Raw genomic sequence first — 20204 nt, 5'->3', positions numbered from 1 at the left:
CATTTCTATATAAAGAGACAAAGTCTACAGAAAATTACTCTAAAGTATTATTTGATAGATATTTTTGTCTGGAATAGTAATGTTATGAAAGAGTAATTGTAAATAAGTAAAAGTAAGTAATTGTATCATCGATAATTATTACATTATAACATCTTTATCTTTTTTTATAATACTGATCAAACAAAGAAAATAAAAGGAAATAATTTCATAAGAAGTGATAATATTTCAAAAAATCAAAATAACGATAAATACCAACAATGTTTAGAAATTAACGATCATAAACGATTGACCTGCTTATAAAAGAAAAAGCACTCAGGAATGAGACACATTATGTATAGACTGCAGATATTAATGGATTTATGAGAAATGCGAGCGGGCAAAAACGCACAAAATACATATAATATTGAAATATCCAAATATAAAAATCCAAAAATAAAAATATAAAAATATCCAAAGTAAAGTACATTTCGAAGATGAAACAAATCCGTATTTAGTATCTATTCTTTTAGTTCTGTTCATAAAAAATATGAATTTATATAAATAATCGCAGTTTAATAATATACATTCTAACGTAACGTAATTTGCTGCTGTCAGTTATATGTAACCCACTTTCCAAATAAATTATTGTTACTTTAATCATAAATTTATGGCATTTTACGTGTTTAATGGTCCAGATCTATACGAGTATTGGACTGTACTAAATATTGTATGGGTAAAAGCGTGGTTGCTTCTTAACGATGACACATTTTCTCGATAACGCTTGAAATTCACTATTCTTTAATGTAAAATTTTACACCTGATCGGTGATTATAATTCGCGTATAGTCTACACAGCATATACGTCCGGTCGAACCAGACGAAGTAAGAGCATTCGAATAATCAAATGGAGATAGTTGGATCTGCGAACAGATTACTTCTTTAACGCTTTATTTATGTAAAACGTGTGTTAATCCTTTATTAACAAATAAGGGGCTCGGAAGAAAAATGATACAAATGACATCTTTTAATACTATAAATTTAATAACTACAGATGATAAATTAAAATGTATTATATTATAATGATGCCATACATATTTATAAAGCTTTGGAAATTTAATAAATAAAATCATTTATATAAATGAAGATACCACGTATCCCTTTTTAGATTTATTTTATTTTCAGAAAAAAAGTATCATTTTTCTACTAAACCCCTTGGATAAGAATAAATTTGTATTCTATAGATTTTTCTTTGAAAACTTGTTAGCGATACGCTTTCCAGATTTATATTATTTACATCGTACGTATGTACCAGCTTAAAATTTAATTTTGGTTCATCAAATTTAAACAGTATTTAAATTTATAGGAAAGTAGTATCGAAGTTTCATCGTGAAATTTTCATTTAATCTTATAGAATATTTTTCTATGCTCGCAGAATGAATATTGTCAATCGGAATACAACGAAAGTTAAGACACGTTAAGATACTAGTTAAGATACTAGAAACTTTTTCTTCCAAAGGACGATAAAATTGGCAACTCCAAGAATGAAATATACTCTATAAATTCTATTTAATCATTTAATCATTTCTCTTTCTTTATCAATTATGTATTTATGTTTATTTTATATATTTATATATTTTATATTTTATAGATTTAACGTTTATGTAACGAAGGCTCTAACTTTTCTTCGTTTTTGTTTCTTCGAAACATTCTTAATCGATAAAGGATTAAGTTTCATTGAATGTTAAAGCTATTCAAGAAATTTCCTTGCTTGAGATAATTACAGCCTTGTACTTACTAGATCTAGAATAATATTCAGGATCTATTTAATGAATTTATCTAGGAAATTTCATGAAGCCTATAATATTTACAGGTTGGGCCGTGTTTTGCATTTGCAATGTGTTCTTTTGAACACTTTAAGAAATTTCTAAATTTGTTTAAAAAATTATCTAGGTAAAAGTTACATATATGCTACTGATAACATAAAAAGTAAGAAGAATCGCGTTGTGACTGGACAAAATGCGTAAAGCATAATAGTGAATCAGCCAAAAGATAGATTATAATGAAAATAAAGAAGCTGTTCTTATTTTCTCCAATATTTTTAGTGCTTCTGCAAACCTAAGGAAGAATTTCACGACTATTTGTATATAACAAATATTGTCTAAGGGAATTAAACGATTCAGGTTTCAACCGATTAAAATGTGTTTTGTCTTTCCAGATTTTTGTCCGTAACATATATGTATAATAATACATTGTGAGATTGATATATTTCAAAAAAAAGGTTATCGAAGAAAATTATTCCTTCTGTGCACTCAATTGTATCATCTTTATGTTCATAATCAAATTTAAATTCTTCTTTCTGCCTTCTACCTTTGAATTGTGTTTCGTTTAAAGTTTGTAAACTGCAAATAATATATATATACGAAAATACGATAATCTCTACACGTATTCGGATACCAAAATACATTTACTACAGATATGCTATAGCGTTATTATTGGTAAGAAAAGAGTCAAGTACATTAGAAGACTAGTGTGGGTATGAAACGATCGAAAACACGACGAAGCTTAACGCGATTCACAGCAGACATCGGAATGTCTGTTTCGGAAATTTCTCGTGAATAAATCGCGTCCCGTTAAGGAAAGCTCCTTTTCTGTTGTCCAAAGAATTTCAAAAGTTCAACGCCACAAAAGTACGCTAAATTTCGAAACCTCATCATTCAGAGATTAAAGAATGAATACGAAAGGACTTTTATCGTAAAATCTAAGTGGGTGCGTTCGAAGTCTTAGTGATTCAGTGGAAATAATTTTGAATAAAACTATATTTCCACGATAGAATATTAGCAAAGATATACTTGGAACCGGGCACCGTGCAAAATCACAACCGCACTGTCCTAGACTGGCTCCGGAGGTGGATCTCCGTTAACACCTTCTCTGGATTGGATCATCACTTCTGTTTGTTCTTTGGTCAAGTCTTGTTGTTCCTTTGTTACGTTTAGATCCTGATCTGCGATAAAACTACGACGAACCGCACCATTCACCACCGAGGATAAATCTGCGTTTCTTTGTTGAGTATCTCTCCAGGGAGTGGTCAGAATTTTCAATCTCTGTAATTTATTACGTACATCTATCTATCGTGTGTCTATAACTCTCTACGTTCCACAGGGACCGCTTCGACGATATTGATAGAACTTATATTGTCATTTACAATATGTCGATTATAGAAATCGTATGTAAATTATTTCTGTTATCCCGTATCATGCATAAAGAATAGTATATTAAATAATATCATTACGACGAAAACGCTAAAAGGAAATAAAATCAATTGTATTAAAATCATGATATTACCTGAACGAAACTGCCGGGCGTGACGATGATCTTATAAATTGCGATGCCGGGTATCATGGCAATTGAGGAAGTCGCAATTAACCAGCCTAATACATTTGCCCAGACAGGGTACACGTAATCCTCATAAGTCAGTGGTTCATAACCCATTAAACCGTAAACGATGATAAACTGTAACAATATAAAAAATTAATTTTTTGGGAAAGGACATGTAGAAAAGAAATAGAGAATTGTGGCCTATTTAACTATTGATTGATTACATTTTTGAAGGGAATACGAGCAGTACAAATTTGAAAAAATTGAAAGAAATCTCTACTTAACAAGATATTAGGTTGCGATACATATGTATTATTTTACTAATTATGCGAAAGTTAGAAGGAAAGTACTAATTACAATGCATGCTGTATACGATATAAAGCTATGTGTGTGGCATATATACCATGAGAAATATCGGAGCAACGAATTTCCAGCAGACTCTCCAGTAGATTCCAGGTGAAAACCCAATCATATCTTTAATATCTGCGCAAAATCTATCTACCCCATAGATCCAACTAACAGCGATCGCCTCCGCCAAAACTGCAAACAACATCGAGTAGCCAGCTGCGTATCGGTCCAATAGGTGGAAAAAGTAAAAGCCACCCTGTGTATAACAAATATAATTTTTTATGTAAAGATCAATTATGCTAAGAAGTTTTTTAACGATAAAAAAACACGATTAAATCGAAAATGATCCAAACGAAGTAGCAGAGTTAATTACGATTATTTCATGAAATGCGTTATAGTCATCGTCTTACCTGGGAACACGAGGCTAAACCAACGAGGAAGTATAGCGTGAAAAGCGAAGCGACGAAAATTTCGCGATTATTCCCGATAATTAGAAACTCATCGCTAAGAGCAGTTATTATCGCTTCAGAGCCCCCGAACTACAAGAAAAGATTTGATTATGCTCTAAAAAGAGAATTGATTATACATATAATATAATTGAATTATTATATTGCACAGTAAAGTATTCGCGATAGAGTATTAAAATTAATTAAGTAATTAAAATTAACACAACTAACATTATCAAATACTAACATTATCACGAGGAATGATAATTTATGTAATCACAGTTTTGAAGTTAATTACATACTGTTCTCTCGTTGTCTTAATTGCATAGAACAATATTTCATTAAATCTTCTGTATTTTTTCGAACAATAATAAATAGAAGTTATACGAATAGCGACATACCGAGCTATCCAACCCCAACGTAAGCAACATCATAAAAAAGATGAGCGCCCAAAACATCGATCCAGGCATAGTAGCGATAGCAGCAGGATAAACGATAAACACTAGACCAGGTCCTTCAGTCGCTACATCCTGAATGGACTTTCCACTTGCTCGAGCCATGTACCCTAGTACAGAAAAAATCACAAAACCAGCGACGAACGATGTTGCGCTGTTTATCAAACTGGTTAATAAAGCGTCCCTGGAAAATATGTAAGCGACAAATAAATTTTACATTTATCAGTACACAAATTTATTATTTTTTATGTATTCAATCAAAATCTATAGATATTTAAATACAAATGTACGATTTTTGTTTATAAATGTTGGATAATAAAATTGAGAATATTTTATGTAATTGAATGAAAATAAAAATTTGTTCAATGAAATTTCATTATTTTCTAATTCAGTTTTATTTCATGATAGCACGTTCAAATAAAAAGTTTATGAAGAGTTAAGAGCTTATTTTATTAAATCAAGATTAAGAAAAAAGAGGAAAGTATCTTTCCATATTAAGCTAATTTTCTATCCATTCGTTCTCAATGAAAAATATACTTATAGTAAATAACGGAGCGAGGCCGTTTAAACAATTTATTATACTCATTACTCGCAAAACTTCACTATCTAAAACTAGTTAAAGATGAAATATACTTAATTACACACATATTACTTACTTGTAAACGTTGTTGTGATATTTATTATAACTCGCATAAGCCAAAAGCACCCCAAAACCCGGTCCGAGAGAGAAGAACACCTGCGTTGCGGCATCCACCCACACCTAAATAGAGATTAAGCATTCAGGAAAAATCGCCAGATAGTCTCAATTTTACAATTGAAATCGAAATTTTATCAAAAATTCAAAAAAGGCAGTTTATCTTCTGTAAGAAAGAAAAAATTTATTTTTTTCTTTCCTTTCTTTCCAGAAGATTATGTTGCATCGTCAAAATACGTCAAAGTACTTCCTCCGGAGAAAAGAGAAAGGAAGATACAGAAACAACGATTCGCCGTAAATTTTGATATTTTAGAAGTCGACAAATTTTCCTCGGTCGTTGTGCAAAATTTACTCGAGCGATTTAGAAACGGTATTCAAGTCGCCAGAGAAAAATGCATTTCACTTGCGAGTCAAGAGGGTGAGAACGTGAGATTTCATGGCCGTGACTGGACCGGACTCTAATGGTCATTATGACAGGTACACAGAGTTTCCATTTTCAGCGTCGTCGGTTAAACTAGGCACGTTTCTCCCTTTCCCATTTTTCTCGCTATCCGATTTTTTCGACCCTCTTACGCCGGTGCATTAGCTTGCTGACCCTCAGATTCTTATTCTTTTCCATGACCACTGTAAATAGCTACATATTTCATAACGCCGTGATCATCCGCTGAAAAGGCGATTCGCTAAATTCAAGAGGCGGAGTCGACAAACTCATGATAAACCACAAAAGTGAAACTACGATATTGCGTAATAATTTCAATGTACAATCACGTATAAATTATTTTCAATATTTTTTTTTTTATTATTACATAAATTTGATAATGTACGTTTGTACGTTTCGTTCGTTTTTGCCAAATTATTTCTGACTTATATCTATAAGATGACCTTCAAAAGCTATTGTAATAGAATAATTGTGAAATAATGTTATTCTATTTACCTCAGCTTTTGTTATAGCAGAAAAATTCGGATTAAGGTAGTAGCGTATTCCTTCCAGACTTCCTGGCAACGTGACGCCTCGTATAAGTAGGATCAGTAAAACAGCATAAGGAAATAGAGCTGTAAACCAAACCACCTGTAACAAAGGAATAAAATTGTTTGATAGTTCTATTCGATGGAGCGATAATCATAGATTGTTGAAAATAGCTAACTAAATCATAACGTTTTAACACAAAAAAGTTAGGGTTAACCAATGGTAGTCATAAGAAAGAGTTATAACGTGAACAAAAAGATTAAAGCAATAGTAAAAAAACGAAGTAACATTTTTATTCATACTGCTTTCACAGTTATTTCTACTGTAGATATATTTTGTTAAATTTAAGAATTTATTTCTAGACAACTGGTGGCGTGAAATCTAAATTTACACTATAGAAAGTTTACCTTGCCAGAGGTAGAAATGCCCTTCCACAAAGAGAAGTAACAAATCAGATAGACTACCAGCAGACATAACGCAATATCCCATTTAATTGTCCCAAGGTCATGCAAACCTTCGCTTTCGTGAAGTTCCAGAATAGCTCGACTGTTAAGAAAATTAGCGAATTAGTTGCTCAAAAACATGCCTTCTTCCTTATTTCGTAATATTTAATTATTTCGATTTTTAAATATAATAAACGTATTATGAAACGTGTAAGTATATGATATAGCCTTAACCCCTTAACCTACGATTTACGTTCGAGAATTTTGGACCGAAAACGGAAACAAGCTCGCGCAGCCTTCGAGCCATTCTCACGACTTCTGCAGTACGTACTACGGGCTATGCCCGTAGTTGTAGGTTAAGGGGTTAAAAAATTGCCTGAAAACAAAGGAAATTGCTATACAGACTCCGTTTTATTTTCCAATTTTCTATAAAATAAATGTATATGTATAAACATTCGCAGTCTATTCATAAATAATGAATATCAGTAATATATATACAACAAAGCATAAGCAATATAGAAAATCCACGCTTTTAACGCAAAACAAATATCCAGAATAAAACTTACTTGAAATATTCTTGAGCAGCGCTCGTGTACCACGTATTGTTGTAGCCTTGATTTGAATCTCTACCCAAATGTTCGGCTATTAGGGAAGAATTACTAGGTTCTATCGAATCGAGCGAACCAAACATATTGTCGAATGTATAAGAAATATTAGCGTCAAACGCTCGACAATGTGGTGTATTCCATGGATTGTCACATGTGGTCCAAGGTAAAAGGCTGGAGAATGAGGCGAAGAAATACCTCAATGCCCAAGCAATGATCACATTGTAATAAAAATCGACGTAGAATGCAATTAGTACCACTGCATACCCAATACCTATGCAAACATTCGATTGTTATATTAAATTTTTGAACTTATATTGAATTTTTAATAAAATAGTTAGGTATAAATTGAATTTATTTTCTGATGAGATTTGGAGGTTTGGATAAATAAATTTCATGCAATAGTTTGTAATTTATATTAATTTACTACACTAATACTTAACTATATCTAACTATATCAGTGACCAAAGGTAGAATGGACGCGATTCGTTTAATTTTCAGAACGATAAGTCTCTTTCCATATATAGTTAAGTAGTAAAAAGGTAATTGGCGTTTCAGAAGGATTAAAAATCTCGGAGGACATGTTCTGATTCCTGAGCCGGAGAATATTCCATTATCCCGTGGGAAATGTGTCTTGAGCGGCGAATCAATTACGTCGTTCATCGATGCGGATCAGAAGGAAAAAGCGCGCAGAAGACAAGAGTCAAGAAGAATCCTGCATTCCCATCGATCATCACGACGATCCTGGGTGAAATCGTCACGATCCTGGGTGAAATCGTCACGATCCAGGAAATCGACGGAAATGGAAGCTCTTCTCAAGTGGTCTTCCATCCTCGGATTTTCCAGGATTTATACGCGTTACATAATGTACCGTATAGCACGATGTAGAGCAAAAGAAAAGAAAATATACCGGCCGTGTCTAATGCATAGTTCCTCGTCGTAGAAGATGACGGTAAAGTGCTTTGAAACGTTTCCAGAACTGTCTTCTGAGAGTCAATCAAAAAAGTAATCGCACACAGTGATGCTATTACCTCCATTGTTGATCTTTTCAGTGCAGAGAATCAAGTGGAAGAGAAATTTTAACGCGATTATTTCTAAGCTCGATGATATTAGACGAGGTTTCTCGAAATATGCTGTGTTCAGTTATTTAGGTTTTGAATGCGTATTTCGTATAATTGATTATTGTTTTATTATACAATATTATACAATGTAAATGGTAAGAAACAAAAATTTCTGCGAGCTTTGATATATACTTTAAATTTCTGTTACGAAATTTATAAAATTAAAGCGTTAAAAACATGAGTCATCGAAGAACTGTCGCATTATTACTATTATTCTCGGTTTAGTAATTAATACCAAGATAATTAAGAAAAGGATCTTACCTTTTAAAAGTGGCACCAGGCGACCCCAACAAGTAATCGCACCTTTTCGATTGAACTGGCCCAGAGCAAGTTCCATGTAAAACAGCGGAATTCCTCCTACCACCAACATTATACAATATGGAACCAGAAAAGCCCCTGCAAGCATAAATATAGTATAACATAAATAATAAAATAATAACTTTCTCTATGATAATCAGATATAATAAAAATTTCTAAAACTGTAATTAACGGAGCGAAGAAATGTCTGAACGTTAAAAACTTTTAAATACTTTCACGTATGGTGGTATTTAGGTATAAATAAAATAACACCAAGTTTTTTCATTAGAAAACGAGAAAATCATGTTCATATCTTTGATAAAATTGAACGCATTTAATTTATTTACAGGCACTGTGGGACACGTCCGGATTCTTATCATCTTTGATGACATCTGCCGCGTGACAAGAGACCGATATGAAGAGCGAGGAAAAAAGTGATGTGCGAGCCACTCGCATCATCGTGTTAGCTGCATAACTGAATTGCAGAATATTTAGAGCACCAGTGGCAGCAAGGTGCTTTTAGGTACGTAATTCGATAGCGAACTTTTGAAAATGTAGCAAGGCAATGGCTGAAATGGTGATTCTGATAAAACTGATTTATCAAATGGTTAAACAAATACAAGTATCATGAATTCTTAAATAGCACTCGGTATTAGAACGAAATCAAGATTATATAAAAAAAGTAAAAATAGGGTAAACAATATATAGTAAATGCATAGCATATTCCAATAAATTTTAGTATGTATTTAGTATGTATTCATTATTTAAATTAACCATTATTTAAGTAAAACAATATATCTATAATAAGTATTTAAATATTTTTTTTGCACATGTTTTGTAGATTCTAAAAGTCAGGAACATGCATAGACAATATCTTCTATGTTTTGGATACAAATTTCCTCAGATACGTTCAACGTTCTTACTCGTTGCCCGTCTTCTTTTTTTCCCAATAAATTCTTCTTAGTAACCACGGAGACGTAATCGCATTAAATAAGGATATTCTCTTTTTCTTATGCCCTGCAGTGATGAATTTTTCTCATTTCTCGTTGACGAATAAATTCGACATAAGTGCTTTTGAATGTTATTTGTCCATTTGTATAACGAAAATTAAAACTTATTGAAACTTTAATATTTAGTAAAAAATGGGCCTGTCTGTTTTTGAAGGAAATAATACAAAGTTATTAGAACTTATTTTCGTAGGTTATCGAAGATAAACTGAATACCACATAATACAGATATTAACTACTTAAAAAGTATTATATTTTAACAAATCATCTAGACAAAAATTCAGTAAAGTGCTTCGATGGGAATAAAATATTTTTAAAAAATATGTGTCTCTTCGTTTCTAAATGCTAAATATCATGATGTTTCATCCATAATTAGAAAATCACTTATTAAGTGTATTGTTAAATATAAGAAACCATGTAATTCGATTAATTATCTGCGAACAATTTATTTTAATTGTAATGTTTTTAATTGTAAGTTTCCTTATGAAAACGTACGATCAAACATTTTTCATATTCAAATCTCCTTATTCTCGTTAAAAATTGACGATGTGTTGATATTCGCCGATTATATTTCTAATGATATGGTTAGGAGACTCATCATTATATTTAATATACCACGCTATATAAACATGAACAACGTACACATAGATATACATATGCATGTATAGAAAAATTCTTAGAAATCGATTGCAACATACATGAAATGGAAAATCTCAGAATTATTAAAAGCGACCAAACTTGTTTAAATAATTACAATGTGCTTTAATGTCGTAATAGCTTCATAACAAGTTCGTAACAAACTTGCTTTATTCATATTTACATACAAGTTAAGATAACGGTCTTTCATTAAAATTCCAACAGAATTCTTTAATAATTTATTAAGGAATTTTTGTGTCTTAATTTTATATTTGTTTCTCTTTAATAATCTTATGTTTATATTTCTTTACTATTTTTATTAATAAACGTTTGTATTTCAATTTCCTTGCAATATATATATTCATATAGCATCTAGAGAGACTTCTTCCGTATGTCATGAACAAATGCCCGGCTTTGAATAACATTTCCGTTTAATTTTGGTCCTTTGAAGATGTAACCATTTTCAAAGACCGACACTTTGCACTTATGTTCAACTAGATTTTAGTAAGTCATTAATGCTTGTAATACGAATAACTTGAGAAATTTAAGTGTATATAAGATATTTTCTCAAACTTTAACTTTATTTAAAGATTTAAGCACATTATATTCATTAATCGAGTATTAATGGTACATTAACGATATAAACCACGCAGAACCCAAAATGATCCAACTCCATCTTTTATTAATTTCTTAATTTCATTACGTAAGCATATGATTGACAGCCAATTGTCAAAGAACGAGTGCTTTATTTCTATAAGTTCATTCATCGCACATATATGATATAAACATTAATAAATCTTAAGGTAAACTTAAAAAATAGTATTTGTAACATATTTATATTTTTCAATTTATAGAGTTGATAAAAATGACTTCTGAACGGTTTACATGAATGGCTTTTCTCGTTCTAAAAATTTTCTGAAATGTTCAATCCACAATTTCGGTACATTTTGCAATAAAGCTTTTTGAAATCAGAAATTTGATTTCGAGTAGGAAAAAATTATAAATATCAATGAATTTATTCATACACAGTATCTAGTCTTCTTCCTTTTTCATTCAATTTCCTTTTTTTCCCTTCGCTTCATTCGTGTCTAATCGAAAATATTTCATTACTGTTTTATAAAAATACACCGATTTAAAATAAATTTTTACTTATCAATTAAATTAATTTAGATGTAAAATAGATTTGAGATATCTCTGTGCTTCATTAGCAAATAAGGAATATTCATCGATAAAATATACAAAAGGTAGAAATTCGATTAAGATGCAGTCACCGTAACCGCAGAGAATAAAAACTTTATTATCAATGCGTAACCGACGAGAAAATGCATTATTTAAACCGTCACGTTGGATTCATGGAACTATAAATAAGTGAATTAGAACATAAAGTACATTTCCATTTTGTACTTGACCATTTGAAAATTATACATAAAACATTTATTATAATAACAAAATTTTTCTTCAATTTCATCTTATCATTTTATGTATAACATTCATCTATCTTTAATCTAAATTTACTAAATGATCAGAGTTCCGCAATTTAAGGACAGGAGTATACATATGAGTCAAGGTATTTCATTAAAAAATATGAAACCTACACAATCTCTAATGTTAATCATATATTGTATACACAATATAGTAATCATTAATGAAACATAAAATGAAACAGTTTTATATAACCATATATCTATTACATGAGGAAGTGATTCCTTATAAAAAGAATTAATCAGAAATATGAAAAATAAAGTTTCCTTATACCCGGTTTAGTTTCCTAGAAAATCAATTTCGTAAATTATGTGTGTGTGAATGTGTGATTTCGTTATACGTAATCTATCGCGATACCAACTTTATACGTAGTAAAATTCAAGTCCAAAAAGCTGTAATTTCCAAAATTCCATATTTTCTAAATTCGATAAATATGTACAATTTTTAACTTTTTTAAACATACAAAGTTCCAATTACAGCTTCTATGTATGAAACAATTTGACCATTGACTCATAGATCATGAAGCTAATCGTCCAACGTTTATGCTATTATTTCCCATATACTGTATCTAAAACTGAGTCGAAGATTTAACAACATATTATGTAAAACCAGATCCTGTTCTAAGCAAGGATAATTGCTTTTTCAAATCTATAATAGTCAATCCGGTGATATAAACGTACAAAATCGATTGGCGAAGTTCAGTTCAATCCACAACCTATTTTATTTGAATCACGTTGTTTAAAGCTGTTTCGTTTACAATGAGGAAATGATGACAACAAAACCGTATGTGGAAAATTTGTAAATTTTCGCAAAGAAGAAGCGTGAAACACAGGGCAAAATCATGGGACATAATGGATCGTATACGGTGTCATGCAGCAGACAGAAGCGTCGCGAACGTCCATGATCAAAGGCCGGCCCGAATGGGAAATTATAATTAATTAAGGTAATTGGAAATTAGCGACCGATCTTGTCGGTACTAATGGTGCGCCCTACTCTCCTCTTAATTGAGTTAGCAGCCGCTTTTGAGGAGGCCCCGTATCGCTGATAGCTGGTCCTAATCGTATTCCTACGAAAGACTCTATAGAACAAAAGCTAATAACGTCGTCGCCGCCATCGTCATCGACCTCGTCGTCGTCATCATCATCGTCATCGCTGAACTCAGTCTTCAAAGCCGCTGCGAGTTACTTATGGAAATTGTTGTTAGAAGGTTTGTAAAAGAAAACTAAAGGGTTCGAACTTTGTATGTGATAAATAAAAGTAAAACAGGTTCGTAGAATATAATACAATACTATTATATTACGATTCATAACGTAGCCTTGAAAGTGAAACTGTCGTCAAGATTTCAACACGGTTTTTTTTTCTAACATTTCCATTTATATTCATCAGACTTTTTCGATGATATTTAACGATTGTGCTGAATCGATTAAATTGTGAATAGCGTTTACAAACTTTCTTATTCTTAATAAATAACAAAAGTATGATAAAAATAAGTATTCTTACATGTGTATTTAGAAAAAGATACGCAAAACATATGAAACATAGAGAATATGCAAGATAAATAGTACAAAAGTCTCCTATAGGTAAAACAATTTATTTTCCAGACCCCCCGCTTTATTGACAATTTTCTATAAAGGTATGGATTTGCATAGACATCCACGGTCTAATGATAAGTTTAAAATACGGTTTTAATTCGTTACGGTATTTAAATTTTTACGTAATAATCTCGCTCACGTTTTAAAAAAGAAAATGTTCTTTGAACAAAAATCTTGGAACAAAAAGTCGCTCGTATGAAAACACTTCAAATATTTTCCTAAATATCACGATCGCTTAAGCTTCTTTAAATGAAATCGATCGTATAATTTTATTTTAACAGAATATATAGGAGATGATTGACATCGAAACTAAATCGAAAACACGATGTAACTAGGGCTAAAAATTAAATCTACGTGGACGGTGTAATCTTCCGAGTCGGTGCGTGACTCTTAAATTGCCCTTTCGCTTTAATTTAGGCCAATTTTGAGTCCTGCAGCAGATGCTTTCACGGATAAGAAGCCTAGAGTGAAATCTAAATCTCAGGGTCATTTTGCACGAGGTAAATGCCAATTAGTCGACCGGTTAACGCGATGTTACCTTACTGCCGGAATGCATTACTTGATGCATCCCCTATTGCGCAACTACGAAATAACGCCTTGCAACGCTATCGGATAAAATAACAGCATGTTTGACAGGATTAATATCTTTGAAAATATTTTTCAATATCTTAAATGTTTCACGAATTTCGTAATCGTTATTTCACAACCCGAGTAGTACATAAATCTGGAGAAAAAATCAAATCTTAATTTTTCTTTTAATATATTTTGAATATAAAAATGTTATATACTATATACCTATGTCCTATTAATTAAATTCAATGTACGTTGTTTCGAGAATTACCGAGATTGCAAAATTTGTTTTTAATCGCTGAAAACGCGTTGATAATCGTCGATCAAGCGTGATATGTAGTATTAACGATTAAAAACGATCTATTCGTTGTTAAGCATTATTCTGTTGTTATTCCTACGTATATAATTATCCAGAAATATCTGGATTATCTGATATAAAGGAAACGAAGCATTGCAGTTAAAAATGCGCTTTTTGTGTCCATTTGTACTTCTTGCGATTGTATATATGAATAATAGCTACGCAATTAGAAAAAGATAGAATGTTGTGATACTCACCACCGCCATTTTTGTAACATAGATAAGGAAATCTCCAAACATTGGCAAGGTCGACAGCAAATCCAATAACAGACAAGAGGAAGTCAACTTTGCCGGACCAAGTCTCCCTGCCATCAACGCCGCCATTCATCTTTGGATGATTTTTCACCACCCTTGACGACATGTCTCACCGTTCTGTAATAAACAAATTGATTCGTTCAAAATCATTTTTCCTACAGAATTAAGGAAACGAAGCAAGCAACAAACGAAATTTGACGATTTGTGGCTTACCTACTGACTATTTGATACTTATAAATTTGTTAATCAAGAAAATTTCAGCGAACATGTAATATTATCGAAATATTGGATTATTTGGAAAGCTATGTACATATTCAGTGAGACTGGAAGAAAATTATTTAAGAGGATCAGATGAAAAATGATGTGACAAATGACAAAATCTGTAATTTGAAGAAACTATGAGTGAAATTAAACGTTAATAAAGATACGCGCATGTTTCTAAACATTCAAATCACGTTACTTACTCGAAAAAGTTTTGAAATTCTCAAAAAAATTAAAATTTTCTCAAACTTGGTTACACATTTTCCGAACAACCCGATACAGTCGTCGATGATTTAAATTGTGAGACAAAGAGACGCACTCCAGGAAAATCCTGATACGAAATACAGCAACAAATCGAAATCCATCGAATAGACAGGGATATCTCGACCGAGTTGACAAGCACAATGGGTCCTCGTTCCGCGGCGATTTTTTCCAAAATGTCCGTATCTAAAAGTTCGCTAATTCTTCGTCGATCGAAATCTGATTTGTCGTTTCTCTGAAGTTTAATCAATATCATCCATCACATTTTGTTCTACCCCAACTATCGGTCGTATTAAAAAAGAAAAAGAAAAAGGGAAGCCGGGAAAATAAGAATTTTCGATTTTTAAAAGATAATTCTTATAAATATAGGATAATGGAACTAGTTCATCGTTAGGAGAGTGCATTGAATCACGTAAAAATTTCTTTGATTAAACGATATAATGTTTCGAAAGAAGTATAAAGTTTTATTTGGAGAAAAGGACATTTCATATACACCAGTTTAATATTATGTTTCGTAAAAGATTAAAGATACGATGAGAGAGGGAAGATGACAGAATGGATGTTGTAGAAGAAAAGAGGGTGGTGGATGGAGGAAACGCGTGCGGGCGCGTGCGGGCGCGGTCACGTGTAATTTGGCGACGACAAGTTATCGATAGCCCTTCAGGCGACAACGCTTAACCCCCGAGCGAGGCTCATTGTGCCCTGGTGACGGGTTCCGGATAAACAGCGTATATTTCAAAGGCGACCGCGGTGCCGGCTTCGAGGGGACTCTCGACGAGGGGTTTTCTGTCACACGCACTGATCCATGCTTGTCTATAGATCGACCCGATTAATTGATATTCGGCGGTTATTGCCGAACGACGATAGAACTCTCTTTCTCTCTTTCTCGCAGTTAGTATCTCCCACTTGGCGTCTCTGTGTTTACAGGTGCGACGAAAAATGATGCTTTTATTTCTACTGATTTTTAATCTAAATTGTTACGGCTACTAAAGTTTCATTCAGATTAGTATTTAGGTCGTTTAAAATCAAGTAGGCCGAGCGCGAGTAATGTATTAAATTCATCTTTAAGCTCACGAAAAATGTGAAATACCGAGGTTGTTAAATTTCAATTACATTCGTTTACTTTTTAATTTTACACTGTAATCCTGTAAACGTTACATTTTATTCTTGTTCAATTTATTTGGATAAAATGTCCATTGTGATTCTCTGATCTGACACGACATTCGCAAAATGGTTTCATGAACGAAATTCAAAAACCAGTTGGAATATTGTATGTTCTAACTGTTTATTGATGAATATAATGAATATAAAATGAAATAAGTAACGGGAATAAAATTAGTATTAAAGAAGGGAATAAAGCAATCATCCTCAATGCGAGGGGCTAAAACTACTATTTATAAAATTACCACTCAATAAATAGTATTGATGAAATTATTACGTTAAAAGAAAATTAGAAAACAACAAGCCCAAGGAGAAGTCTGTGAAATAACTACGATTTGATTGAAAATTCCATGATTAGAGTTTTATTTAATACTACTGAAGTATTTAGTTTAGAACACAAAACTCATAGTGATAAAAAAAACTTTAACTCTTTTAGAACATAAAAAAGCTGCAATATGTGTCCTAAACTAAAATTAAAACAGTCCGGCATGATATCCATAAGAAAAATGTACTTAAAATTTTAATAAAAGTATCAATTTTAGCCATTAATTCGCCATTCATTTTTAAAATTTAATAAAACTCACATACCATTATCGCTAATCGATGGTTTTAATGATTATGTATCATAAATGTTATTTTTCACTATAATATTAAATGATTTATAGAGAGAGAGAGTTATTTCAAACACACAACACTGAATAACAATTGTAATTGCGACGATAAAAACAATTGTTCCCCGCACCAGGTCATCCCACAAAGTCTAACGTTATACATAGAATTACACAGTAAGACGTTGAAGTCCAACTAGTTTTAATCACAGGCGCGTACAATCAAACATTATGAAACAAATATCTTACCGAGAAACAAATCTAAGACGCGTACTCCGCTTCGAGATCTAGGAAAGACAGCCTTGTTCGGAAAAAAGTGAACGAAACATAACCGTCGCGTGTTCCTCAAGATTTAAACGGTGACACACGAATGCACCGAAGAAATAGAGGGAATAGAGGGAGATCGAACGTTGAAAGTGTGCAAATTCGAGGAAACGGAATGGCTAACTCTGGTGGGGCTAGGGATTCTATCTTTTATTCAAGGTAACGTTGCAAGATCGTGTCTTTCTTTTCCTGTTCTTATTATATCATTAGGTTGATCGCACAATTCCGTCGTTTTTTCTTTTTTCATGAAAAATAATCAATTGTTTTAACTGAAATTTCTTCTCATTAATCTTCAATATAATATTCATTGTTGCTTGTAATTTCCTTCCTCTTATCTGACAGTTCATTTATTGCATCGTTGTTGAATTTTTTATTTTTATTACTAACATATTCTTTCGATAACTCCATGACCTAATTCTCCATATTAAACATTTTTCTTCTGTCAAAAGTTTTACAAACATATGAATAAATTATCAATCTGTCTGGAAAATCCTATAAAATCTGTAACAAATTTTCCTCTCTAATACTCGTACAAGATGCTACGTTTAGGAAGCGCTTTGCTATGGAGCGACATAATCTATTTAAAAATTCTACAATATTACATCATTGATTTACAGTTTACGTTTTAACGATTGAAATATATGTTTCATATAGAGGAGCAAAATCTAGCGACTGAACTTTTCTATCAAGCTAATATCATTCCTCAAATAATACTCAAGAAAACACTTTCGCGTTTCATATAAAGGAATATCAGCAATTAATCGATCATAGTTTCCTTTATACTTTATTTTTCATATTCATTTCACATTATATTTTTCTTAGTTTCACACGGCGCGGACTTATTTCGTTGTCTTCCCTTTTTCAAATTTCCCTCTCTCTTTGTCATATATAAGTATAGCGAAATCATCTTGCAATCACTCTTTGAAAGGAATAATAGTCATAGCTAAGTTAAATTAGCAATTTTGTTATAAATTAGCAATGTTAATACTTTCATACAGTAAGTAATATGAAAATAGAATTTCATTCTAAAAATTTTGTTATATGTACATATAAATACGTTTAATGGTATAACGCCAACATTTTGATCTTTTTATTTTATCGACATAACATTTTAATAGATCCCAAATATTAAACCATTTTTACTTCTACATTCTATTACAATTTCTAAGATTTTATGTCAATATATCAAGGAAAACATATCCTTTGGTGTAGAATTCTTCGTAACATACCTATTTATTAAAAGCGAATTAGATGTTGAAATATGAGAGTATAAGAAATAATTGTTGAAACCACAAACGACCATGAAAAATATAAGTATTTACACAAGGAACGTACGCTTGTAACGTCAAATCCGTTCAAATAATTGTTCGAATTTATTCTGTTTATAAACTTTATCTTTACCAGATTATTTTCGTAACATTTATAAAATAAATAAAAATCTATTTTCAATCATTCTTTATACCTCAAGATACCATAGTAAATAATACTTAACTTAGTGACAGATAACTTTAATATGTATGCACCTATAATAAATCATAAAGAAAATGTATCGCGTTATTTCGATATTCTTTCTTAACAACGAACTTGTTTGTTCCCGTTGTTCCCCAAACAACAGATAGCAAATAATAATATTCCTACGATAGTAATGAAAGGAACTTGCAGTTTTGTCCAGAAAATATTTAAAAAAAGGTTACATACAATATTTAAAATAAAAGTAATAAAATAAAAGTAATAAAATACTGACCTTTCTACAATTGTTAAAATGTTATCTAAAATCTTGAGAAATATAGCAAATAATGAAAAATATAATTTAGTAAATAAATAATTAATACAAATGTTCAAATCTTCTTTCAATATAAATTTACTGTTTGTTTCTTTTTGTTATTAATAAAAATCTTCTATAATCAGAGACAGTTATATCTAGTAATTTTGATTCAAATTTTCCCTCCTTATTGTTCATATTCTTCTATTCCCTGATACTAGTTCCTTAATTAATTATGACCTTGTTTCTGTGAAAGTACAAATTATTTCTGGATTCAAAATGTCTGGATTTTAACAGATAGATGCACGATTTTTATATCTTAATCTAATTCATAAGAGATTAACAAATAAGTCAAGTTCTTGAATACCAATAGAAATTATAATCGACGTTGAATACTTGAGATCGTGTACTTTTTACTTACCAAATAACCTCTCCGAAATGATTAACGAGCGAGAACGACGATGCTGTGGCTCGACAAGACACTGCTACAGTGACCACAAGCTTCTTCGGTCCACACGACTCCCACGACGAGAACCCGCCACAGGGTCAAAAGTACCTCGAAACTCGTATCCGTCAGACCCATTACCGCGTCACTAACCGTCCACGAAATATTTTTTTTCTTTTACTTTGCGTGGAAAATCTTCCAGACGAATTGCAACTTCAAACTAAATTCAATGATTACTTGTACCTCGAATACAGAAAAAGTTCGCGTTTGTCTTTTTCTTTCCACTTATTTTACTTTGCAAACGTAACAAAAGAAATCATCGAATCATGAAAATTTCTAATTATTGCCTTTTATGTACATGTTTTGTTTCAAATTGTAATTAAATAGTTTACAAAAATCACAGCCGCAAAAATGGGTGGTCGATCGTTTTGCAGGCTGTCTCCGGAAGCAATTACCCATTGGTCACGATGACAGACCATCAGAATGTTATGGTATAAATTCGAAAAGAGAACCTTGTCTCAAAGGTTCGAAAGAATGAATGAGGAAATTTGCCGGCAGCTGGACGTATATACGCGCTGAGGTCACGTGACACTGCGTAGTCCAAACCAGACACGAACTTATGTCTGCGCATGCACGGAATTTCGCGGCATCCAAAAAGGCCTCATACGTCGGTCTTTTAAATAAAGAATTGTAATTAAAAATTGTATTTTACATGCTTTGAAAATGACATTTTAATTTTGAAATAAATTTAATG

General features: G+C 31.8%; 1 protein-coding gene across 2 annotated transcripts; it reads right to left on the bottom strand.

Annotated features, from left to right (window-relative positions):
- Nucleotides 1-2776: 2776 nt before the first annotated feature.
- LOC126920240 (sodium-dependent dopamine transporter) lies at nucleotides 2777-19993 on the bottom strand. 2 transcript variants are annotated; one of them, XM_050730314.1, is made up of 12 exons: nucleotides 19427-19993; nucleotides 14572-14745; nucleotides 8694-8828; nucleotides 7273-7585; nucleotides 6671-6809; nucleotides 6231-6365; nucleotides 5259-5362; nucleotides 4549-4786; nucleotides 4112-4240; nucleotides 3757-3957; nucleotides 3321-3488; nucleotides 2777-3079 (listed from the first exon to the last, which is right to left on the bottom strand). In XM_050730314.1, the coding sequence occupies exons 2-12, from the start codon at nucleotides 14732-14734 to the stop codon at nucleotides 2867-2869; spliced, it is 1938 nt and encodes a 645-aa protein (XP_050586271.1). In that variant the 5' UTR covers nucleotides 14735-14745; nucleotides 19427-19993; the 3' UTR covers nucleotides 2777-2866. The 2 variants fall into 2 exon arrangements, with proteins under 2 accessions (XP_050586271.1, XP_050586272.1); XM_050730315.1 differs by lacking the exon at nucleotides 19427-19993 and adding an exon at nucleotides 17169-17312.
- Nucleotides 19994-20204: the final 211 nt, after the last annotated feature.

This window comes from Bombus affinis, chromosome 9 (genome assembly GCF_024516045.1).
Source record: "Bombus affinis isolate iyBomAffi1 chromosome 9, iyBomAffi1.2, whole genome shotgun sequence".
NCBI lineage: Eukaryota > Metazoa > Arthropoda > Insecta > Hymenoptera > Apidae > Bombus > Bombus affinis.
The sequence above is the reverse complement of the archived record's forward strand: the minus strand, read 5'-3'. Positions and strand labels throughout refer to the sequence as shown.